The sequence below is a fragment of the Ovis canadensis genome, chromosome 1 (assembly GCF_042477335.2).
Source record: "Ovis canadensis isolate MfBH-ARS-UI-01 breed Bighorn chromosome 1, ARS-UI_OviCan_v2, whole genome shotgun sequence".
Lineage (NCBI taxonomy): Eukaryota > Metazoa > Chordata > Mammalia > Artiodactyla > Bovidae > Ovis > Ovis canadensis.
Window position 1 is genome coordinate 94,569,844 of NC_091245.1, and position 25,515 is coordinate 94,595,358.

Below are 25,515 nucleotides of genomic sequence, written 5' to 3' on the forward strand. Positions count from 1 at the left end.
GACTGTCAATAAAGTATATAAACAAATAGGGATAGAAAATTGCCATCTGCAACAATTTAGGGATAATGGACTCGGGGAAGAATTGTCACTGAGTGCTAAACCACTGGGTGAAAGATTGTTGGAGGACGGGATATTCACACAATCTCAAAGTGTTACTTAGTGAATCACATATTACAGACATACCTCATTTTATTATGCTGCATTTTATTGCACTTTGTAGATACTGTGCTTTTTACACAAACTGAAGTTTTGTGGCAACTCTGCATTGTCAGGCAGTAGTCAGCATTTTTTAGCAATAAAATATTTTTTTATTAAGGTATGTACATTTTCTTAGGCACAATGCTATGGCACACTTAGACTACAGTATAATGTAAATGTCATTTTTAAATGCACTAGGAAATAAAAACTCATATGACTTGCTTTATTGCGATATTTGCTTTATTGAAGTAGTTAGGAACTGAGCCCACCTATCTCCTATATTTACTCACCTCTACAATAGAGAAATCTGATGGACCTCACCTTAACCAATCAATCAATATCAACATCTCCGATAATCAGCAAATGGACTGCATCTGCACCCTGATGAGATGGACACCTGTGCTCAGCAAAGTCCACATCAGAAACACTGAGGAACATTTATATAAAACAACTGGTCCAGACCCTTCAAAAAGACCAATGTCATAAAGTTTAAAAAAAGAAAAATGTTGGCAACAGTTTAGATTTTTAGATTCGAGGGGATTAAAAAAGCATGGTGCTTCCTTGGTAGCTCAGCTGATAGAGAATCTGCCTGCAATGTAGGAGACCCTTGTTCGATTCCTAGGTTCGGAAGATCCCCTGGAGGAGGGCATGGCAACCCACTCCAGTATTCTTGCCTGTTGAGTCGCCATGGACAGAGGAGCCTGCCGGGCTACAGTCCATGGGGTCGCAGAGTCGGACAGGACTGGGCGGCTAAGTATACCACAGCACAAACAGGCGTGAGTACCAAACTTGTATGATCCAGGACTGGCTTCTGGACCCCATCTGAAAACAGTCTTTTATCAATGCTATACTTCCTGACTCTGAAAATGGTGCCAGGGCTTACTGGAGACATATTATTCTTACAAGACCTATGTTGAAATATTTAGGGTTAAGGTGTTGTAAGAGCTGCATTTCTCAAACGGTTTAGCAAAAAAACAACAAGAAAAAGTAACTGGGTAGGTGTGGGTGTTTGTCTCTAGAAAGAGAGAGAAGTAAACCAAATGTGATAAAATGTTAATAACTGGTGATTCAAGGAGAAAGGCATGCAAGTGTTCACTGTACTGTTTTTACAACTACTCTAAAGATTTTAAGTTTTCCAAAATTTAAGAAAATTAGTAAGAACTATTAACCACTTCCATTTCCCTTGCTCTGCACTGCTAACCTCTGTATTAGTAAATGTTCACCACCACCCAACAACTGCACACTTACTGCTTTCTTTCTTCACTGTCTCTCCCCCACTCTAATAATTGTAAGCTTCCCTGTGCCGACATAGAGCTGACAGTAAGTATGTGTTGAATTACTGATGCTCACCATCATTCTATGAAGCAGATGTTAGTATCCTTTCTCTCACGTGTGTGCTGCTCTCTCTTCAAAGGCAAAGAGACAGAGTCACAGAGAAGTGAGGTAACTTACAGAAGTTTTAACCGTGAGGGGCGGGGCCAGGATCTGAGATCCAATACTCTTAGTCAGTTAGGCAGCTTTCCCCACTGAGACCGGCTGGGTACCCAAAGGGCTCACTATCTGCAGAGCTATAGAGTTTTCCTTAGCGCAAAGCCTATTCAGAGAAGGTAATATTCATGTCTGCAGAACCAAATGACCTCTGAATAAATAAATGAATTAGGTGGGAGAGACCATCATGAGGGGACTGTTTTTAGACAGTCTTCCTAGAAAAGGTGTGGCTAGATCGGTAGACTGTTTTCAGTGGAAAAGAGCATAGCAACAGGCAGTGGTGGCCAAAGTTGCCTTCTGAGACCAGGGAGAGACCTGCACATCTGAAGGAATTATCTCATCCGTTCAACCTCGGTATGTGCTTCTTCCTCGTGCTGACAGCTCTGGCCTATGAAACCCTCACAGCCTTTGGGGCCTGTGATGGTACCTGTCCTGGCCCCCTCTGCCTCCAATCCCTCTCAACTACAATCTTTTCTCTTCACTGCTGCCAGATTATTCTAAGTGGATGGGTCTGCTCCTGTCAGGCCCAGAAACAGGTCTGCTTTGCCTGCAGGAGAGAATCCCAGCTCCCAAAGGGGACTTTCGGGGTCCCCCATGGGGCCTCAAGATCCCACGGGCACACCAACTCTCCAGTGACACTGATGGCTCCCTACTGCCAAAGTTTACCCTCTACATTCTCCTCCTCTTTCTTTCTTGATCTCCTCCTCCTGGCACCTTTTCCCACATCATGGCATGATACCACCTGTCCTCCGAGGCTAGGTTCACACACCCTCCCTTCCAGGAAGTTTTTCCTTCACGAAAGATATTTGATTTCACCAAAGATGTGGCTCTCTTCCCTCTGCACACCTGCAGCACTTTATATTTACCTCTTACAACATTTACTTCTGTGCCTTACACTGTAGGTACTTTTGAGCACATGTCGACCCCCACCACGACGACCCCCACCCAGGCTGTATTCCATAGACGCATGCCTCCACAGGCACTCAACACACTCTGAACGCAAAGTGGAGAGGAAAGGCTGATCAGGTGTGTGTGCTAAAGGGCCAGCAGGGGGATTTTCCCAGTACTAATTAAGGGGGCTGTTACTATGCTCCAGGGGGTTGGCTATGACTTAACTACGAGCCTGTGTGGGAAGAGGTTGATGATGTGGGTGAGGAGGTAAAAAAATGGAGACAAAGATATCTATCTTATGGGGCTGTTGTGACAATTTAACTGAAGAAGTGTGAAAAGGAGGAACACAGTCCTAGACACTCACACATTCGTCCTTTTCTGTTCCGAAGGGAGGGGAAAGCAGCACCAGCCACACTACTTAGAAACTCCGAATCGAGGCCCACTCGTTCCTGTTGCGAGGCGATTCTGAACCACCGCCATCAGCCCAGGGCGCGGCCGCGGGACAGGCGCGGTTGCACTTGGCTTTGGCCGCGGGGCGCCCATCCCAGCGCAGAAGCCGGCGCGCGCGCACACAGCGCGATCCACTGCCAGCGGGGAGGCCCGCCCCGGACAAGCTCGCGGGCTGCGGAAGCAGTGAAAAAAAAAGATCTGCTCAAGTTCTGGACGATGGCGTCTCGGGAAGTGGTAACTTAGTCACTGGGGTCGCGCAGAAAAGGCACCCCTTCCAGAAAAACACGGGGTGGAAGACAAGCGGGGTTCGGGGATCGTGGGAGTTAAGAAGGACTCCCAAAGGGAGGAAAGAGCGCAGGGAAGGAGAACGAGCCGGAGTCTGGTTTCTTTTTCCCAGAGCTCAGAGCCTGAGGAGCAAGTTTCTTACTGACCACCCTATGGTGATTTGTGGATGACACGACCAGGTCCCGCGCGCGTGCCCCCCGCCACCTTCGCCACCCGAACTTGCAGCCGCCTTGGGCCGCGCCCGTCCACCGGGCCAGGAGCCCGGGGGCCACTGACACCTCGCGCTACCGGTCCCTGTGGGCTCCCGGAGGAGGCCTCCACTCACCCAATTTGAGGAACAGGCAGACCAGTCCAAGGGCCCCCAGGGCACACCCAGGGGCACTCCCTGCGGCCATGGCGGTCCAGGCAGTTTCTGCTAATGGGTCGCAGCCGCACAACTCGGCCTGGGCCTGCCTGAGAGCCAGCCCCACTGCGCACCCCGCCCCGCGCCCCGCCTCGCGCGCCCCGCCTCCCCCGCGGCCGGCTGGCACCGGATGCAGTCTGGGCGCCGGCCCTTTCCTCTTTTCCCGGACTCAGTTCGGGTCCCAGTCGTTCCTGCCATTCCGCAGCCACCCGCTTTGCTCTGTGGAGCTCTTTAGCAAAAGTGGCGTGCGTTTTTACAACCAGGTTTATCCTCGTTCCTCCCGCACTTTTCCTTGGCATTAGGAACGCGATGGAGGCGCCCCCGCAGCTGGAGGTATCGGACTGTCGGTCCCCGAAAGCTGCGTCCCACTGGGCGGGAGGTGACAGGAGAACTCCGGTGGGACACGGAGGTTCCGAAGCGCTTTATTCTTCCAGCGCTTTCCAGCAGCTGCAGCAGCGCGGAAGTTTTGCCTGCAGGTTAAGACGATGAAGAACTTGCCCACAATGCCGGAGACCCGAGTTCGATCCCTGGGTCAGGAAAATTTCCCTGGAGAAGGGAACGGCAACCCGCTCCAGTATTCTCGCCTGGAGAACCCCATGGACAGAGGAACCTGGCGGGCTACAGTCCATGAGGTCGCAAAGAGTCGGGCACGACTGAGCGAGTAGCACACACGCCCCATTGATGACTCTAGATAAAACAGCCTCTTTGAAGCACTATTTCCTCAAACACTCGGAGAAGGCAATCAAATACTAAAACGAAAGGAAACGGGACATGCTAGACAACTGCTAGAATGTGTACAGTTCCCTGGTGCAGCCCCAACCTCCCCACCCCTCTCAAGTGCCTACCTTTCCTCATTGCAGGGCAGTCATCTTTTCCTTAAGACTGACTCCCACCCCAGCACTCCCCTACTCGGAGCTGGGATTTCCAGCCTCGGGTTTCTCCCTTCTCCATTTGCTCTGTTTCACTCTTCCTCCTAACCCTCAGGCTGAGGAGTCAGACCTGTTCACTCCCTCAGTGTTTGGCCTCCCCAAATCTCTGTCCCTCGAGCTGCAGTAGGGACTTGAAATCTCTATCTTATTGACTAGTCCTCTTGCCTCAAATCCACCTGCTCCCAGGCTCAGTTACTACTGTATTCCCAGAACCAGCTCCTGGCATGGGCCTCCCTGACAGCTCCTTTTCTTTCAGACAGAAGCACCAGAGTGACCTCTGCTCAGCCACTGAGGCTCAGGGAACTCTTCCTTACTATGTGGGCAGGAAACTCCTCCCATGAACTGGACTCATGAACTGGACCCTCTGTTGTCCTAACAAACACCAACCTGTTTGCCAGTTGTGAAAGAGTGGAAATGGGCTTTATTCTTGCTGTGATTGCCATCATCCTCAGGTGGGGACCCCCAAACCACTCAAGATACTTGAACTACACTGTAAGAATCCATAAATTATTTCTTAAATTAGCCATGAAATTGTAAAAGGTGTCTCTATCTGTGAAATTCCTGGGACCAATGTACGATAAGGCAGGTACAAGTGTGTAGCACAGAAAGTGAGAAGGTCAAGTTTCTCCTCTACTCTGGGCTGGCAAGAATTCAGTTTAACTTAGAAAGGTAAGATGGAGTCAGACCTTTAAACTCTGGGGAGCCCCTCAAAACCCCTCAAAGGTTTTGAACTGGGAAGTGATATAACAGCAAACATCTGTTGAGTACTCAAGCCCTGTGTTAAGTGCATTGCCTGCATTAATCTTAATGATGTCCCTGTTTTTACAGATTAGGAAACTGAGGATCAGAGAAGGTAAATGACTTGCCCAAGGACACACAGCAAGGCACAGAACTGGGAGTCCAACCAAGCTTAAGTCCAAAGCACCACTCTTACCCTTTCGTATAGGATGGGCAGCTATACTACTGTTTGGACTGGGCCAGCAAAAGCTCTCAACCCCCTCTGAGCAGGGACAAGTAAAGGACCACCAAGTCACCTGGGACCGGGAAGCATCTCCAGGTCATGGTCTCCAAGTACCAGGTAAGGAATGGTTCATTAAGTCTTCCTTGGTTGGCCATGTCTCTGGCCAAATGAATGATGCCAGCTCTTTCATTAAGAGACATGCTGTGGTTCCAACAAACATTTTCAGATACGCCTATATATGCCTGGTAGCAGACTTCATGAATCAAACGTGGCTCAGAAAGTCTGGATCTGCAGTGTAGCAGGCAGATGGCCTACTGAGGACTGGGCACCAGAAGAAGGGCTGGATGTATTTTACATCCTGTGGCCAGTGTAGAGAGGTCCAGTTTTATCTGCTTGTCACTGTAAAGAAACATGGCCTAGAAGAAAGGAGGGCTTGTTCAGTCTGCCTGTGTGGCCTGGACGGGCTGCTGCTCTTCCCAGCATGTCACCCTCTGGTTCTCTGGCTGTAGTTCCTGCCAAACTTGGAACCACACCCAGGAAGCTTAGGAATCCTAGAGAGAACAAAACACTGCTTCTAATCCTGCATACATGAAAATGGTCCTTGCCCCATGTGGAAGTGTACGTTCACTTTATTTAAATAAACACTGGGCAGGTTAGCACCAAGAGGGTGTGTGTGTGTGTCGGGGTAATTTTTATTCTGTAATATTGTTTCCCTTTTTCAAATGTTCCCCAGCAGAAAAGACAGCATTAGGAGAAAATTAGGCGAAAATAATACATAAGACTTAACATGGAACCATTCCGGGTACCCAAGAGATAAACAGTCACATTTCAACTCCTGGCCAAGCCAGCAGCTGCAAGAAGTTGATAAGCATGCAGCAAATGGGGCTGGGAAGCAGAGGAAAGCACATATTAAAAGCCTTTGAAAGGCCTGAGTTTTAAAAAGAAAAAAAAAAAAAGGAAGTACCTCCTTTTGCTTTTCACCTCCATCTAGTTCCTTCTGCACATTCTGTGAATTTTGAAGAATTACAGTTGGGTTCTGACTAACCACGTGCCACTGCTATAGCTTTAATCATGCTATCATTCTTCCCAATTTGCAGATGTGGTGAACTCCCCCCACCCCCAAACCTCCCAGCATTTGAGTTGTGCAGGGAAGAGATGGGTGTGCCATGTGGCCTCACTGCACAGGAACCCACAGCTCTTGCGTTTTCTTCCATTCTGGAAAAGGTGTGCTGAGCATTTTGTGGTCAAGACAATACTAGAGTTGGAAGAAGGTGGTGAGGTCCTGCTGCCAAGACCAAGCAGAAGTTTGTCCCAAGTTCCTGCTCTCTTCTGTCAGTTTCCTCTTACCATGTCCTGTCTCCCTACCTCTACCCCACCCACCCCCACCCAAAAGCAAGCTAGATTCTGAACTGGCCTATCTGGCCTCTGGGTCTGTGTGCTGAGACGACTCTGGTCTTGACAGTCAGGGTAGATGTCTACCCATGCATGCTTGTGCATGCTGTCATGCTGGACTATTTGCGACCCCCTGGGCCACAGTCCATCAGGCTCCTCTGTCCGTGGGGTTATCCCAGCAAGAATACTGGAGTGGATCGCCATTTTCTACTCCAAGGGATCTCCCCAACCCAGGGATTGAACTCGCATCTCTTGCATCCCCTGCACTGGCAGGCGGTTCCTTACCACCAATGCCACCTGGGAAGCCCTATCACACATACTTACATACATACACATACATTTACTCTGTCAAATATACATATGTATATGTGTGTGTGTGTGTATATATATATATACACACACACATATATATATATATATATATATATATAAACATACATTTTTTAGCAGCTGACAGTAAAGTGTCTTGAGGAAGGGTTGCTTTTTATCCTGTATACAAAGGTGCCACTTGGGCTGGGGGTGGGGTGTGATAATAAAGGCCACAATTCACAAACCCTGAGTTTAGCAAGCCAATGTCAGGGGCAGAACTCCAGGCCCCCAGGGCATAGTTCCATAGCCAAGAGTGGCTGATTAAGTGACCAGAAAGGATGACAGTGGACTCAATCAATGTAAACAGCCATATTGTCAACATAATTTACTACAGGTCTCTGAAGTGTATATAAAACATTTTAGTGCAACATCTTACAAATAGTTTTCTTTTAAAAAAAACAAACAAAAAACAAATCAACAGCTCTCTACATCATGCATGGGTAGTCTGTCTACCCTACTTTTTTTTTCTTCAACAGTAAACGCAGAGAAACCATTGTTTGAAAAAAACATGAAAACTTGCTACAGAAACCCCCTAGGGAAAGAGGGTATGGTCATAGCCATGTCCTGGAATGGGCCTAGCACAGTGTTGTTTTTTATTAATGCAATATTGTCGATGCAGATAAGTCAACAGAGCTGTTGGCCGTTTTCCTCTCTGGGTCTCTCCTGTAGGCAACTTGCAATGAGGTCTCCCAGCCACTGGAGGCCAGCATTACAACTCAGCAGATGCCACATATCCACAGAAATGGCCAAAGAAAGAAGGTCCTTGGGATTTTCATACAAAGCAGAAAAGCTCACCCTTTGAGCTCACCCTTTGATGGTACCCCCTGGCCCAACAGAAAATGCACAAGAATTAAAAAAAAAAGACAATTATTAAAATACTGGCTTCGGTTTCTTTTTTCCTTTCAAATCTCCTGCAAGTGCTTCACTTATTTATATGCAGCACTGGCTTTTCTTTTTTCCATGAACCTATTCAAACTCAAATCTTCATTAGATGTCCCAGTTCCAGCCAGCCCTCCAGCATCTTTCCATTCAGACGGATGGAAAGTACATCATCTTCTCAGGTTGACTCAGTCTATAAATGAGGGGCTAGCAATTTCCCACCGAAAGTCCGCACCCTGACATGAAGAAATGGGGCCAAAGGCCATCTGATTTCCTCACCACTCCACCTGTTCTGTGCCTCTAGAGCGTTGATGCAGCACAAGAAACAGGGATGAGCGTGTGAGGCATTGGTGGGATTAAGGTGGTGGTGCCTACACGCAGTCGCAGGAGAGGACTGGCATATCTTCGAGGGAGAGAACACAGCCTATGCAAGCCCTTCAGAAAACAGCCAGGCAACGGTGTTGCTTTCCCTTGGCTATGACACATCAAAGCACCTGCCAAGCACCCAGGTAAGGGTCAGCGTCCACATGGCCTGGAATCCCACAGCCTCCCCTGGCGTCTGTTCAGCCTCAGGATTGGGTTCCACACTCATCTCTCGGGTTAGACTTAGTTCCAGAACTCCTGGACACTTTTTCCAAAGGGGGTTCTCCCTTGGGATTCAAGCTGCACGTTCATAAGAAAGGAAGACGGCACTTGTGGCCAGCAAAGTATGAGGAAGTGAAGTGAATTCGCTCAGTCGTGTCCGACGCCTTGTGACCCCATGGACTGTAGCCTACAAGGCTCCTCTGTCCATGGAATTTTCCAGGTAAGAGTACTGGAGTGGGTTGCCATTTCCTTCTCCAGGGGATCTTCCCCACCCAGGGATTGAATCTGGGTCTCCAGAATTGCAGGCAGACACTTTACCGCCTGGGCCACCAGAGAAGTGGCCAGCAAAGTATGAGGAAGCCAGGCAAAAAAAAAAAACAAAAAACAAAAAACAAAACCATCTTCATGGAGCAAGCAAAAGAAAGCACTTGCAACTGAGGATGCTCTGGAGCCCAGGATCTTGCCCAACAAGTGAAAAATAACAGGTGACATTGGCTTCACCAGGCTTTAAGGGACATCCAAATAAAAAGTCAACAATAAACAACCAAATCACCTAAAGCCGCAAATAAGATCTAAGAAAGGGAAGGGTACAAAGTCCACGCATGTGATCACATTCTGCTGAGATGGGCTAATCCATAAGGATTACAAAGGGCTGCGTCTGGGCTTCCCCTGGGCAGATATTCTTATGGCAGTGAGATGCAGGTCAAATGGTGAAGAAGAAAGACATCAATATCTTTGAGAAAGATGTAGTCAGAAGGAAGAAGGAAAACGTCGTCTTCATACCTCCAGGGAGGTAGCTATTCCTCCCTGTTCTCCAACGCCAGGCTCTGGAAACCACTGCTGGCTACTGTCCCAATGTTCATGAACCTAAGCTGTCAGCCGGCTCCTGTGTCTTCCGATGGTGTATGTGGTGGCTGCTTGAGCCCCATGTGTTCAGCTCAGTTGCTGGCCCCTTTCCAGGCTCACTGGCCACTTGCCCTTAAGAGTTTGATAAAGCACCTGGAAACAGAAGCCCACCTGCTCACGGTTATCAGAGACTGCCCTTGCAGAACAGACCAAGCCAACAACCAGCCTTATTTCCTTCTTTCACTAATTGCTGACTTTGATCAATCTGAAAGTCAGTAGCTGAAAGTAACCTTCTGCCCACTTTAACTTGCAAAGTATGTACTGTTCAGAGTTTCTGACTTGTTCTCCAACCAAGTCTGCTTATTTTTTGGCAAGGATAGGATGAAGCCTATTGCCCCCCAAGACAGATAGGCTGGGCTGGACACTACCTACTCCTAGTGGGGTTTATACGCAGGATTTATCTTGTACACACAGTTCTTTGAAGCTAAATTCAATGCTTTCATCTTGACTACAAAGTGGTTCCAACAACTCCAGCTGAGGGAAAAGATAAGATACAAATTGGGCCCATACTACACATAATTTTCAAGTCTCATTAAGGAAGTAAAAAATGTTGGAGTACATTTTGATCCATGGGTGGGATTTTCAAGTGTGCAAAAATGAAAAAAGCCTTGGAAGAGTCCTTTGCACTATAAAGTCTGTCCTTCCTTTTGCCACCACTGGTAGTTCAGAGTAATTCATCCACAACATCATGGAATCCAAAAAGGGTAAACCAAAGGGATTGAAAAAGAGTCCCTTACAAAGAATAAGAACCCCTGTAACATCTATATCTGAGAATACTATATAAACCAGCGAGTAGACGTGCCACCGGGTGCTACTCACCACATTACCGAAAACAAAAACAAGAAACCTAACTGGCAGGATGGCGCCATCTGCTCGAAAATAGCTAACCGGCCAAGACTGCCACCTAGCGGCAGTCTGCCTCTGACAGATGGGCGACTCTGAACACTTCTGAAGTCTGACTGTGTTCTGCGAGGGCGCCCCAGAGGTCGGGTGCTGTCCGCTGCCTGGTGGTAGAGCAAGATGCAGCGAGGAGAGCCTCAGCTCCTCCGTGGTTTACGATCACCTGCAGTCCCCTTAGTCTATGGCTCCTGGGTGGATACTGAGCACGGGGGGCTCCAGGCAAGTTGGGGAGTAGTTGAGGTGTGGCTCCTTGATCCACAACAGGGGCACGCCATTCTTCCCCTCGGAGTTCTTGCTGGAGTTCCGGCTCTTGAAGCGCACCAGCAGGATGGTGATGATAAGGATGCCAAAGATGGGGAAAGGGTAGAAGAAGACGAAGTAGAAGAGTGCGTCATTGGAGCAGATGATGGACTGCAGGGTGGAACCTGAAAAGGACAGACAGGGAGACAAGACATGAGGGCGGAGAACCTGCACGGTTGCTCACTCCTGAAGACCCCACCCAGATCCACAGAAGTGACTTGGCAGAACTCCCATACCCACGCTACCTTTCCCCTCTTGCTACTAATGGAGGGCGGACTACCTATGTATTTTTTTTTTCACTTTACTTTACAATACTGTATTGGTTTTGCCATACATCAACACGAATCCGCCACAGTGTACACGTGTTCACAATCCTGAACCCCCCCTCCCACATCCCTCCCCTCCCCATGTATTCTTGTTCTCACACTTGTGTCTCTTCGAATTCATAGTTGGAAGTTCAAACAAAGCCAGGCCTCCATTTCCCACTGTGAGTCAGTATTACCACTTGGAAAGCCACATAAGACAGTGTAATTTACTGATTATGTACTCCGCTGTATCTGAGATGGTGAAGACGCCAGCTGCACTTCAGCTTGAACCACCTTGTTGGTTCTATTTTACATGTCCTTTGCATTCGGTTCTGCTGCCAATGTCCTTCTTTGGGATAGAACACATTCTCTACCTACCAGCTTCTGAGAGCAGGTTTACCAGAATTGATGGTTATTTGATTAATGTTACCAATTAAAAAGGCATTATGGCCCACTTACACACGTCTGCAGTGTATCTGTGGCTGCACAGAACACAGTGTTAGTTGTTCCTGGGTACAGAGGAGAATGAAACCCCACACCTCTCACCCCATCAAGGCCTGCTCTGGACTGGAGCCTGGGCTCTAGGAGACTGCATTTTCTCTGTAAAGTAAGGCTGCTGGATGATCTCTGTGTTCTATAAAGCTTACTAAATTTGGATAGCCACAGTGGGCAGATAAAATACGGTCTAATCACTTTCCCTTGTGCTTTTGGTCAGTGGGTTATTCAGCAGATCTTCAGAGGGTCTAAAGTACAATTCAGGGGGTTGGGTGGTTTTTTTTGGTTTTTTTTTTTTGCTTTCTACTGAATAGCTGTTGTTCATCATTATTAAGAAAATTTAACACACACTTACATGTATCAGATTTCCAAAGTATATGAGACTGGCGATATTAACCACTTTTGACCAATGAAACCTCAATTTCATAAGTTCTATCTAATAAACAGGAAGTTATCAAAGAAAAGAAAAAGCTGATGAAACTCAAAATTATCTGATACAATGTCATGGTGGGAAAAAAAGCTGAAATTTCCAGCCTGTTTTTTAACTTCTACATCATAGGCTAATTCTACTGTAACAAACATCATTTTAGGTTGATCAGTTCCATATTTTGATAGAAGATCACTCAAAAGACTTCATTAGAACTAATAATTCAGGTCAGCATGATGAAAACATTGTGTTCTGGACCATTCTGCAGCAGCAGCTGCTGGTTAACTGCTGCTAAGCTCTTACCAGATGTTCTGTAACATCACTGCCCTTCTAGGCTGGTCTTCCCAACTAATCATGCAAAATCCACCTAATCCTCCACGTCACCCTCCAAAATAAAAATGACCCAGGAATTTGAGAAAAAGCAAGAAGGCAGTGAGGTACTCAGACTTCATTTTCTTTTCTTCTTCCCCTTCAGTTCAGTTCAGTTCAGTTGCTCAGTCATGTGCGACTCTTTGTGACCCCATGAACCTCAGCACTCCAGGCTTCCCTATCCATCACCAACTCCTGCAGTCTACCCAAACCCATGTCCATCAAGTCAGTGATGCCATCCAACCATCTCATCTTCTGTCATCCCCTTCTCCTCCTGCCCTCAATCTTTCCCAGCATTAGGGTCTATTCAAATGAGTCAGCTCTTCACATCAGGTGGCCAAAGTATTGGAGTTTCAGCTTCAGCATCAGTCCTTTCAACGAACACCCAGGACTGATCTCCTTTACAATTGACTGGTTAGATCTCCTTGCAGTCCAAGGGACTCTCAAGAGTGTTCTCCAACACCACAGTTCAAAAGCATCAATTCTTCGGCACTCAGCTTTCTTTATAGTTTAACTTTCACATCGTACATGACCACTGGAAAAACCATAGCCTTGACTAGATGGACCTTTGTTGGCAAAGTAATGTCTCTGCTTTTGAATATGCCATCTAGGTTGGTCATAACTTCCCTTCCAAGAAGTGTCTTTTAATTTCATGGCTGTAATTATCATCTGCAGTGATTTTGGAGCCCAGAAAAATAAAGTCAGCCACTATTCCCACTGTTTCACCATCTATTTGCCTTAACGTTGGAGTCCTTTAATGGACCGGAACCTGGGGGTCTAGAGTCGACGATAAGAAAGTGAAAAAGAGAGAGCCAGAGGGAGGGGGAGAGAGAGAGAGAGAGAGGGAAAAAGACAGACAGACACGGGGACACAAGCTCTGATGGAGCAAAGGTGCTTTAATGATCTTTCGGTGAGTATATATAGGCTGTTGTACAAGAAATTTCTTTCAACAATGATAAAGATCAGAAAACCAAACGTACAGCAACCCTTACCAAGGGAACAAGGGATTAATAATGGTCACAAGGTCAGAAGACAATCCATATCTCAAGAAAGGGGATCGGGACTAAGCACTTTTGCCGTAAAGAGAATGTTTACTGAAGGAGACTCAAGCCTGTCTCACATAATGACCTCAGTCCTGGGAGCAGCTTGCTGTTCCACTAGTTTCTGACAACAGAAACTGATAGGGAACTGATAAGATTTATGAGAAACAGCACGCAGGAATCCTCCTGTTAAACATTCCCTGACAATTCCCCTTATTTATTAATATTTGCAAAAAGGGTTCTGACCATTAGAGTGTCTTTAGTTTTAACAATTTTTGCATGAAGGCAATGGTAGACAACAAATATAATTGTTAAGACAATCACCAAAATTACAGTTCCAGACCTGATGTTGTAATGCTTTGAAACCATCTGTGTGGGTCTAGCCCATATCAGCTAGTTGTTCAGCTAAAGTGTTCAAATTAGTGGAAAAGGGCAGATTTTTAGAAAATGTTTCAAAGATTTTTTAAAAAATAACTGTACATTCAGAGAGGCATTATCATGTACGTTTTGTAAATGAAATTTCATTTGTTCCCAGTTGTAGGCACTATTATTGAACTGAAATCCTTTGACTTTGTGGATCACAATAAACTGTGGAAAATTCTGAAAGAGATGGGAATACCAGACCACCTGACCTGCCTCTTGAGAAATCTGTACGCAGGTCAGGAAGCAACAGTTAGAACTGGACATGGAACAACAGATTGGTTCCAAATAGGAAAAGAGTATGTCAAGGCTGTATATTGTCACCCTGCTTATTTAACTTATATGCAGAGTACATCATGAGAAACGCTGGACTGGAAGAAGCACAAGCTGGAATCAAGATTGCCGGGAGAAATATCAATAACCTCATATGCATATGACACCACCCTTATGGCAGAAAGTGAAGAGGAACTAAAAAGCCTCTTGATGAAAGTGAAAGAGGAGAGTGAAAAAGTTGGCTTAAAGCTCAACATTCAGAAAATGAAGATCATGATCTAGTCCCATCACTTCATGGGAAATAGATGGGGAAACAGTGGAAACAGTGTCAGACTTTATTTTTTTGGGCTCCAAAATCACTGCAGATGGTGACTGTAGCCATGAAATTAAAAGACGCTTACTCCTTGAAAGAAAAGTTATGACCAACCTAGATAGCATATTTAAAAGCAGAGACATTACTTTGCCAACAAAGGTCAGTCTAGTCAAGGCTATGGTTTTTCCTGTGGTGATGTATGGATATGAGAGTTGGACTATGAAGAAGGCTGAGCGCCAAAGAATTGATGCTTTTGAACTGTGGTGTTGGAGAAGACTCTTGAGAGTTGCTTGGACTGCAAGGAGATCCAACCAGTCCATTCTGAAGGAGATCAACCCTGGGATTTCTTTGGAAGGAATGATGCTAAAGCTGAAACTCCAGTACTTTGGCCACCTCATGTGAAGAGTTGACTCATTGGAAAAGACTCTGATGCTGGGAGGGATTTGGGGCAGGAGGAGAAGGGGACGACAGAGGATGAGATGGCTGGATGGCATCACTGACTCGATGGAAGCGAGTCTGAGTGAACTCTGGGAGTTGGTGATGGACAGGAAGGCCTGGCGTGCTGCGATTCATGGGGTCACAAAGAGTCAGACATGACTGAGCGACTGAACTGAACACAAAACTGAGTAGAATTCCAATCACAGTTTAGCATCACCTGTTTTTGTACATCTATTAATCTCCAACCCATTTGATGGCTGTTTTTAGTTCCTGTATTTCATCTTGAATATCCTCATCTATCTGAGCCTGCGTGGGCATCTTTAGCCCAATTTTGAATAAAATTATGTGTTTGAATTGGGGTTTGTAAAGCAACACCAGTGATAACAGCAGTGGTGCAAATAGCTATTAATCCCAAAATGCCAAAAATCCGCCATCCAATGAATCGTTTAGATCGCCAGAGCAATTTAGCAAGTAACCGGGAAGCAAGTCCACCCACTGGATCTCCTTCCCAGGGTCGTTGGAGATTTACTGGTAACCACAGATTATGTCGAGATCGAAGAATCAAAAGGGATTCATTTCTTAAGGAAATAGAAGAGTTCAGGGGGTGGTCCTAAGATGGTGGAGGGATAGGATGGGAGGACCACTTTCTCCCCCACAAATTCATCAAAAGAACATTTGAATGCAGAGTAAATTCCACAAAACAACTTCAGAACACCGGCAGAGGACGTCGGCACCCAAAAAGCAGCCCATTGTCTCTGAAAGGAGGTAGGAACAAATATAAAAGATAAAAAGAGAGACAAAAGAGGTAGGGATGGAGATCCATCCCAAGAAGGGAGTCTTAAAAAAGAGAGAGGTTTCCAAACACCAGGAAACACTCTCACTGGCAAGTCTGTAGTGAGCTTTGGAACCTCAGAGGGCAACATAACTGGGAAGAAAAATAAATAATTAAAACCCATAGATTATGTGCCCAACGGTAACTCCCAGCAGAGAAGCAGCACTGACACCCGCATCCGCCACTAGCAAGCAGGTGCTGGGCAGGGAGGCGCTGGCTGCATTGCTTAGAGTAAGGACCGGGCCTGAATGCCCCGAGGGCAATCTGAGGGAACTACCTTGAGACAGCAAACCAGACTGTGGGATAGTTACCCCATGAAAACCGGCTCACAGAAGAAAGGACTGACTAGAGCTAGCCAGCTGCGGACCGGCCCATCCCCCACCGGAGACAGGCAGGCAAAGGCAGCCAGAGCTGGAAAGGGGGCAATCATGGCCCCAGAGAGGGATTATCTACCAAACTGCAAACAGGTTTCATTGCTAACCGAGACTTCTTGGGATTCTGGATGGTCAACATCCACCTGAGATGGTGCGCCGGTTGCACACCCAAAAAACCAAGCAGCAGGGACGGGAGAGGTGATAAGTCACAGCTACCGTGCTCACCAAACACCTGATCACCTGAGCTGCTTGGACCTGGGAAGGGCACAAAACACAGGCCCAACCAAGTCTGTGCCTCTGAGGAGTACCCGAGTACCTGAACCCGAGAGGCTTAGACCTGGGAAGCGCATACAATCCAGGGCCAGCCTCAAGACAGTTCCCGGCAGAGCAAACCTACAGCCTAAGCAATGTATACGGGGAAAGCACACATGCTGTCAGCAGAGGCAAACTCAGTGTGGCCGAGACACTGCGAGCACATGCCAGTGATATTTGTTTGCAGCGTCCCTCTCTCCCCACAGCACGACTGAACAAGTGAGCCTAAAAAAGCGTCCACCACCGCCCCCTTGTATCAGGGCAGAAATTAGACACTGAAGAGGCCAGCACACAGAAGAAGTGAAAACAGAGGGAACCGCCTTGGAAGTGACAGGTGAAATAGATCAAAACCCTGTAGTTAGCAACGACTACATAGGAAGGGGCCTATAGATCTTGAGAAGTATAAGCCGGATCAAGGAACTATCTGAAAGTGAAGTATAGATGGAGAAGTCTTGAGCTGAATGTAAGAATAAGACTGAAAACCAAGGCAGTAGGCTTAAGTCCAAATCCTGAGAACACGAGAGAACTCCTAACTCCAGGGAACATTAATCAACAGGAGCTCATCAAATGCCTCCAAACCTACACTGAAACCAAGAACTACCCAAGGGCCAACAAGTTCCAGAGCAAAACATACCATGCAAATTCTCCAGCAACACAGGAACATAGCCCTGAGCTTCAATATACAGGCTGCCCAAAGTCACTCCAAACCCACTGACATCTCATAACTCATTACTGGACACTTCATTGCACTCCAGAGAGAGAAATCCAGCTCCACCCACCAGAACACTGACACACGCTTCCCTAACCAGGAAACCTTGACAAGCCACCTGTCCAACCCCACCCACAGCGAGGAAACTCCACAATAAAGAGAACTCCACAAACTGCCAGAATATGGAAAGGCCACCTCAAACACAGCAATATAAACAAGATGAAGAGGCAGAGAAATACCCAGCAGGTAAAGAAACAGGATAAATGCCCACCAAACCAAACAAAAAGAGGAAGAGATAGGGAATCGACCTGAGAAAGAATTCTGAATAATGACAGTGAAACTGATCCAAAATCTTGAAAACAAAATGGAATCACAGATAAACAGCCTGGAGACAAGGATTGAGAAGATGCAAGAAAGGTTTAACAAGGACCTAGAAGAAATAAAAAAGAGTCAATATATAATGAATGATGCAATAAATGAGATCAAAAACACTCTGGAGGGAACCAACAGTAGAATAACAGAGGCGAAAGATACGATAAGTGAGGTAGAAGATGGAATGGTAGAAATAAATGAATCAGAGGGGAAAAAAGAAAAATGAATTAAAAGAAATGAGGACAATCTCAGAGACCTCTGGGACAATGTTAAACGCCCCAACATTTGAATCATAGGAGTCCCAGAAGAAGACAAAAAGAAAGACCATGAGAAAATACTTGAGGAGATAATAGTTGAAAACTTCCCTAAAATGGGGAAGGAAATAATCACCCAAGTCCAAGAAACTCAGAGAGTCCCAAACAAGATAAACCCAAGGCGAAACACCCCAAGACACATATTAATCAAATTAACAAAGATCAAACACAAAGAACAAATAATAAAAGCAGCAAGGGAAAAACAACAAATTACACACAAGGGGATTCCCATAAGGATAACAGCTGATCTTTCAATAGAAACTCTTCAGGCCAGGAGGGAATGGCAGGACACACTTAAAGTGATGAAAGAAAATAACCTACAGCTCAGATTATTGCACCCAGCAAGGATCTCATTCAAATATGAAGGAGAAATCAAAAGCTTTACAGACAAGCAAAAGCTGACAGAATTCAGTACCACCAAACCAGCTTTCCAACAAATGCCTAAGGATCTTCTCTAGACAGGAAACACAGAAAAGGTGTATAAACTCGAACCCCAAACAACAAAGTAAATGGCAACGGGATCATACTTATCAGTAATTACCTTAAATGTAAATGGGTTGAATTTACAACCCATGGGTTCAATTTACAACCAACGGGTTCAATTTACCAAAAGACAAAGACTGGCTGAATGGATACAAAAACAAGACCCCTATATATGTTGTCTACCAGAGACCCACCTCAAAACAAGGGACACATACAGACTGAAAGTGAAGGGCTGGAAAAAGGTTTTCCACACAAACAGAGACCAAAGAAAGCAGGAGTAGCGATACTCATATCCGATAAAATAGACTTTAAAACAAAGGCTGTGAAAGAGACAAAGAAGGACACTACATAATGATCAAAGGATCAATCCAAGAAGAAGATATAACAATTATAAATATATATGCACCCAACATAGGAGCACTGCAATATGTAAGACAAATGCTAACAAGTATGAAAGGAGAAATTAACAATAACACAATAATAGTGAGAGACTTTAATATCCCACTCATACCTATGGATAGATCAACTAAACAGAAAATTAACAAGGAAACACAAACTTTAAATGATAGAATAGACCAGTTAGACCTAATTGATATCTATAGGACATTTTGCCCCAAAACAATGAACTTCACCTTTTTCTCAAGCGTACACGGAACCTTCTCCAGGACAGATCACATCCTCCACCATAAATCTAGTCTTGGTAAACTGAAAAAAACTGAAATCATTCCAAGTATCTTTTCTGACCACAATGCAGTAAGATTAGATCTCAATGACAAATTCTAGCATATGGAGGCTGAACAACATGCTGCTGAATAACCAACAAATCACAGAAGAAATCAAAAAGAAATCAAAATATGCATAGAAACAAATGAAAACCCAAAACCTGTGGGACACTGTAAAAGCAGCGCTAAGGGGAAGGATCACAGCAATATAAGCATACCTCAAGAAACAAGAAAAAAGTCAAATAAATAACCTAACTCTACACCTAAAGCAACTAGAAAAGGAAGAAATGGAGAACCCCAGAGTTAGTAGAAGGAAAGAAATCTTAAAAATTAGGGCAGAAATAAATGCAAAAGAAACAAAAGAGACCATAGCAAGAATCAACAAAGCTAAAAGCTGGTTCTTTGAGAGGATAAATAAAACTGACAAACCATTAGCCAGACTCATCAAGAAACAAAGGGAGAAAAATCAAATCAATAAAATTAGAAATGAAAATGGAGAGATCACAACAGACAACACAGAAATACAAAGGATCATAAGAGACTACTATCAACAGTTATATGCCAATAAAATGGACAATGTGGAAGAAATGAACAAATTCTTAGAAAAGTACAACTTTCCAAAACTGAACCAGGGAGAGATAGAAAATCTTAACAGACCCATCACAAGCAAGGAAATTGAAACTGTAATCAGAAATCTTCTAGCAAACAAAAGCCCAGGTCTAGACGGCTTCAGAGCTGAATTCTACCAAATTTAGAGAAGAGCTAACACCTATCCTACTCAAACTCTTCCAGAAAACTGCAGAGGAAGGTAAACTTCCAAACTCATTCTATGAGGCCACCATCACCCTAATACCAAAACATGACAAAGATGCCACAAAAAAGGAAAACTACAGGCCAATATCACTGATGAACATAGATGCAAAAACCCTCAACAAAATTCTAGCAATCAGAATCCAACAACACATTAAAAAGATCATACATCATGACCAAGTGGGCTTTATCCCAGGGATGCAAGGATTCTTCAATATCTGCAAATCAATCAGTGCAATACACCATATTAACAAACTGAAAAATAAAAACTATATGATTATCTCAACAGATGCAGAGAAAGCCTTTGGCAAAATTCAACATCCATTTGTGATAAAAACCCTCCAGAAAGCAGGAATAGAAAGAACATACCTCAACATAATAAAAGCTATATGTGACAAACCCACACAAACATTATCCTCAATGGTGAAAAACTCAAAGCATTTCCCCTAAAATCAGGAACAAGACAAGGGTGCCCACTCTCACCACTACTATTCAACATAGTTTTGGAAGTTTTGGCCACAGCACTCAGAGCAGAAAAGAAATAAAAGGAATCCAAATTGAAAAGAAGGAGTAAAACTCTCACTGTTTGCAGATGACATGATCCTCTACATAGAAAACCCTAAAGATGCCACCAGAAAATTACTAGAGCTAATCAATGAATATGTTACAGTTGCAGGATATAAAATCAACACACAGAAACCCCTCGCATTCCTATACACTAATAATGAGAAAATAGAAATTAAGGAAAAAATTCCATTCACCACTGCAATGAAAAGAATAAAATACCTAGGAATATATCTACCTAAAGAAACAAAAGACCTATATAAAGAAAACTATAAAACACTGGTGAAAGAAATCAAAGAGGACACTAATAGATGGAGAAATATACCATGTTCATGGATCAGAAGAATCAATATAGTGAAAATGAGTATACTTCCCAAAGCAATCTATAGATTCAATGCAATCCAGCTACCAACAGTATTTTTCAAGCTACCAACGGTATTTTTCACAGAGCTAGAACAAATAATTTCACAATTTGTATGGAAATACAAAAAAACCTCAAATAGCCAAAGGAATGTTGAGAAAAAAGAATGGAACTGGAGGAATCAACTTGCCTGACTTCAGGCTCTACTACAAAGCTACAGTCATCAAGACAGTATGGTACTGGCACAAAGACAGAAATATAGATCAATGGAACCAAATAGAAAGCCCAGAGATAAATCCACACACCTATGGACACCTTATCTTTGACAAAGGAGGCAAGAATATACAATGGAGAAAAGACTATCTCTTTAACAAGTGATGCTGGGAAAACTGGTCAACCATTTGTAAAAGAATGAAACTAGAACACTTTCTAACACCATACATAAAAATAAACTCAAAATGGATTAACGAGCTAAATAAAACCAGAAACTATGAAACTCCTAGAGGAGAACATAGGCAAAACACACTCTGACATAAATCCCAGCAGGATCCTCTATGACCCACCTCCCAGAATATTGGAAATAAAAGCAAAAATAAACAAATAGGACCTAATTAAAATTAAAAGCTTCTGCACAACAAAGGAAACTATAAACCAGGTGAAAAGAAAGTCTTCAGAATGGCAGAAAATAATAGCAAATGAAGCAACTGACAGAATTAATCTGAAAAATATACAAGCAACTCCTGCAGCTCAATTCCAGAAAAATAAATGACCCAACCAAAAAATGGTCTAAAGAACTAAACAGACATTTCTCCAAAGACATACAGATGGCTGACAAACACATGAAAAGATGCTCAACATCACTCATTATCAGAGAAATGCAGATCAAAACCACAATGAGGTACCACTTCACACCAGTCAGAATGGCTGCGATCCAAAAGTCTACAAGCAATACATGCTGCAGAGGGTGTGAAGAAAAGGGAACCCTCTTACACTGTTGGTGGGAATGCAAACTAGTACAGCCACTATGGAAAACAGTGTGGAGATTCCTTTAAAAACTGGAAATAGAACTGCCATATGACCCAGCAATCCCACTTCTAGGCATACACCCCAAGGAAACCAGAATTGAAAGAGACACGTGCACCCCAATGTTAATCACAGCACTGTTTACAACAGCCAGGACATGGAAGCAACCCAGATGTCCATCAGCAGATGAATGGATAAGAAAGCTGTGGTACATATACACAATGGAGTATTACTCAGCCATTAAAAAGCATACATTTGAATCAGTTCTAATGAGGTGGATGAAACTGGAGCCTATTATACAGAGTGAAGTAAGCCAGAAAGAAAAACACCTATACAGTATCAGTTCAGTTCAGTCGCTCAGTCGTGTCCGACTCTTTGCGACCCCATGAATCGCAGCATGCCAGGCCTCCCTGTCCATCACCAACTCCCGGAGTTCACTCAAACTCATGTCCATTGAGTCGGTGATGCCATCCAGCCATCTCATCCTCTGTTGTCCCCTTCTCCTCCTGCCCCCAATCTCTCCCAGCATCAGAGTCCTTTCCAATGAGTCAACTCTTCACATGAGGTAGCCAAAGTACTGGAGTTTCAGCTTTAGCATCAGTCCTTCCAAAGAAATCCCAGGACTGATCTCCTTTAGAATGGACTGGTTGGATCTCCTTGCAGTCCAAGCAACTCTCAAGAGTCTTCTCCAACACCACAGTTCAAAAGCATCAATTCTTCTGCACTCAGCTTTCTTCACAGTCCAACTCTCATATCCATACATCATCACAGGAAAAACCATAGCCTTGACTAGACGGACCTTTGTTGGCAAAGTAATATCTCTGCGTTTGAATATGCTATCTAGGTTGGTCATAACTTTCCTTCCAAAGAGTAAGCGTGTTTTAATATCATGGCTGCAATCACCATCTACAGTGATTTTGGAGCCCCCCAAAATAAAGTCTGACACTGTTTCTACTGTTTCCCCATCTATTTCCCATGAAGTGATGGGACCGGATGCCATGATCTTCATTTTCTGAATGTTGAGCTTTAAGCCAACTTTTTCGCTCTCCTCTTTCACTTTCATCAAGAGGCTCTTTAGTTCCTCTTCACTTTCTGCCATAAGGGTGGTGTCATCCGCATATATGAGGTTATTGATATTTCTCCCGACAATCTTGATTCCAGCTTATGCTTCTTCCAGCCCAGCATTTCTCATGATGTATTCTGCATATAAGTTAAATAAGCAGGGTGACAATATACACCCTTGACGTACTCCTTTTCCTATCTGGAACCAGTCTGTTGTTCCATGTCTAGTTCTAACTGTTGCTTCCTGACCTGCATATAGGTTTTTCAAGAGGCATGTTAGGTGGTCTGGTATTCCCATGTCTTTCAGAATAATGCATATATATGGAATTTAGAAAGATGGTAATGATAACCCTGTAAGTGAGATAGCAAAAGAGACACAGATGTATAGAACAATCTTTTGGACTCTGTGGGAGATGGCGAGGGTGGGATAATTTGGGAGAATGCCACTGAAACATGTATATTATCATATGTGAAACGAATCACCAGTCCAGGTTCAATGCATGATACAGGATGTTCGGGGCTGGTGTACTGGGATGAACCAGAGGGATGGTATGGGGAGGGAGGTGGGAGGGGGGATTCAGGATGGGAAACACATATATACCTGTGGCAGATTCATGTCATTGTATGGCAAAACCAATACAATATTATTAAGTAATTAGCCTCTAATTAAAATAAATTTATATTAAAAAAAAAGAAGAGTTAAAACAAGTATATAATTTGCAATTTTATTAATTTTCCTGATTTGGCCTGACATTTGTCCCAATGAACAAGGATTATATTTAAAGATCTTATTAGTAAACCCTTTGCATAGTGTTCTTTGTTCTTTCCCTAATTGTTTCCCTAAAGTTTCAGTAGTATAAACATGGTTCATGGACAAAGAAAGGGCAGTAAATAATCCAAGCAATGTGTGGAAGTTCTTTTTTGGAGGCAGGACGAAAGCCCAAGTTTGTCGATTAACATTAATACATAATTTTATTGGGCCCATGTATAAAGGAAGGATTTCGTAGCCTAGAGAAATGTTAATTAGTCTTCCTTCTTCCTCAGGATGAGAGGGCCCCTCCAAGCTCCAAGGAGGGGGCATATGTGTTGAGTCATTAGTGGATACAATTGGTCCTATATCTGTCCATTCTGTAATCTATAATAAAAAGGGGGCGGGGGTTAGGCCCCCACTATAAGCTCAATAAGTGTGATCAATAAAGTCAGCCTGAATGGGGGAAGGAAAAGCAAGCAAAGCAAACATAGCAAAGAAAAATATTCTCAGGATTCCGAGGTGTTCCCTGTTGAGAAATCAGATTTTCAGTAAGGGTTTTTATCTGTCCCCAAGTAGGGAGATCATGAGGTCGGTGACGTCGAGTGTGGTTTTATGGAAATTTTTAAAGCTGCCATGGCTTGTATTGGAATTTCTTCTTCCTGGGGTTTTTGTTGTTTGGTCTCTAGTTTGAATGTTGTGTGCCCCCTTAGGTTTAATCTTCCGAAGAGGAAGCCATGTGAGTTCGTTGGATCCATCTGGAGAAATAGAAGCATACCCTTTTCCCTGTAAGATTAGTTTCTTAGATTTCCATTGATTAATCTGTCTTGATACCAAATGGGCAAAGGAAGGGAGGTGTCCTTCAATGTCTCGAAATGTTTTTCTGCTTTTGTCAAAATATCTCCTTGCGGTAAGTTTAAAAAATTTATAATAAATAAAGCTATATTAACAATAGTTACAGAAAGAAAGGAAAGCGATAATGATGAAAACACTTTTAGGAAATATTTTAGTCCAAAAAAAATCATCTAGAGATCTGTTTGGGGCCTGGTATTTGGTTGTGGTATTGAATTAATGGGTTGATTTCTTCCTCATTCAGTGCATACATTTTTCTTGATATAAAAAGAAATGGGATCTGACTGTGTTTTAAGTGGTTTGTGTTATCTGGGGGCAAAGGATTAGGAGCAAACAGTCAAACATTTTTTCCTAAGTGAAATTACTGAAAAGCTGATGCAGAACAAGTTGACAAATGAAATGTTGCTCACACCCAAATACCTGACCTTGTCCCTGGAAAAAGAAATGCAACCTGGCGGTTGTTGAAAGTCTCTGTTCAGTCTGTTAAAGAAGACGATTGTACTTTCACGACAGACTTGAAAAGGCGAATATTTTGTATCTTTGATATTCTTAGGAACAAATAACTTATTTGGCAAATGGTGTCTTTTTTAATGTTGTTTTCGTTTTGTACTGTGAAATAGGCAGTGAGGTTGATGTTATTTTAAGAATCTTACAGGCTGGAAACAGAAATAAAGCTATAGTAATAATAGTTGTAGGCTTAAAGAATATATTGCACTAGAATCTGGTAAAGTCTGCTCTGGATAAGGAAGATAAAAGTGTTTCTGTGTCTTTCTTATTCAATTTTTTACTTGCAGTCACAGTGTGCAATGTGTTTAATTATGTCGTGTATTTGTGGATTATAAGGAATGTCTGTAATCTGTTTAATAGAGAACGAATGTAAAAATTGTTTGAGTTTGCTTAGAAATAAAGGCAGGCCATTGTCTGTTTTTATAGAATTAGGTGTTCTCGTTATTGCAAAGTA

At 43.9% G+C, this 25,515-nt stretch overlaps 2 protein-coding genes and 1 long non-coding RNA gene across 14 annotated transcripts in view; 1 reads left to right on the forward strand and 2 right to left on the reverse strand.

The window, feature by feature from the left end:
* CD58 (CD58 molecule) overlaps positions 1–3,837 on the reverse strand; it is a 70,058-nt gene extending 66,221 nt beyond the window's left edge. For 8 of the 9 annotated variants that reach the window (XR_011259492.1, XM_069601863.1, XM_069601828.1 and 5 more), the window contains exon 1: positions 3,638–3,818. Coding sequence is in view for 8 of the 9 variants with exons in the window: in XM_069601863.1 (XP_069457964.1) it covers positions 3,638–3,707 (70 nt within the window). In the remaining variant the exon portion in view is untranslated. Of the gene's footprint in view, positions 1–3,637 lie in introns of all 9 variants that reach the window. The other variant, XM_069601806.1, reaches the window with a different exon arrangement.
* LOC138446663 (uncharacterized) lies at positions 1,727–8,242 on the forward strand. The gene is made up of 8 exons (XR_011259497.1): positions 1,727–2,040; positions 2,589–2,712; positions 2,967–3,261; positions 3,425–5,096; positions 5,473–5,497; positions 5,591–5,722; positions 6,703–6,829; positions 8,036–8,242. It is a non-coding gene; the product is annotated as an uncharacterized lncRNA (long non-coding RNA).
* The window catches only part of IGSF3 (immunoglobulin superfamily member 3), a 131,937-nt gene continuing 114,088 nt past the window's right edge, over positions 7,667–25,515 (reverse strand). For all 4 annotated transcript variants that reach the window (XM_069601779.1, XM_069601770.1, XM_069601755.1 and 1 more), the window contains one exon: positions 7,667–11,061. In XM_069601779.1, the coding sequence (XP_069457880.1) occupies positions 10,811–11,061 (251 nt within the window). In that variant the 3' untranslated portion in view covers positions 7,667–10,810. The remainder of the gene's footprint in view (positions 11,062–25,515) is intronic.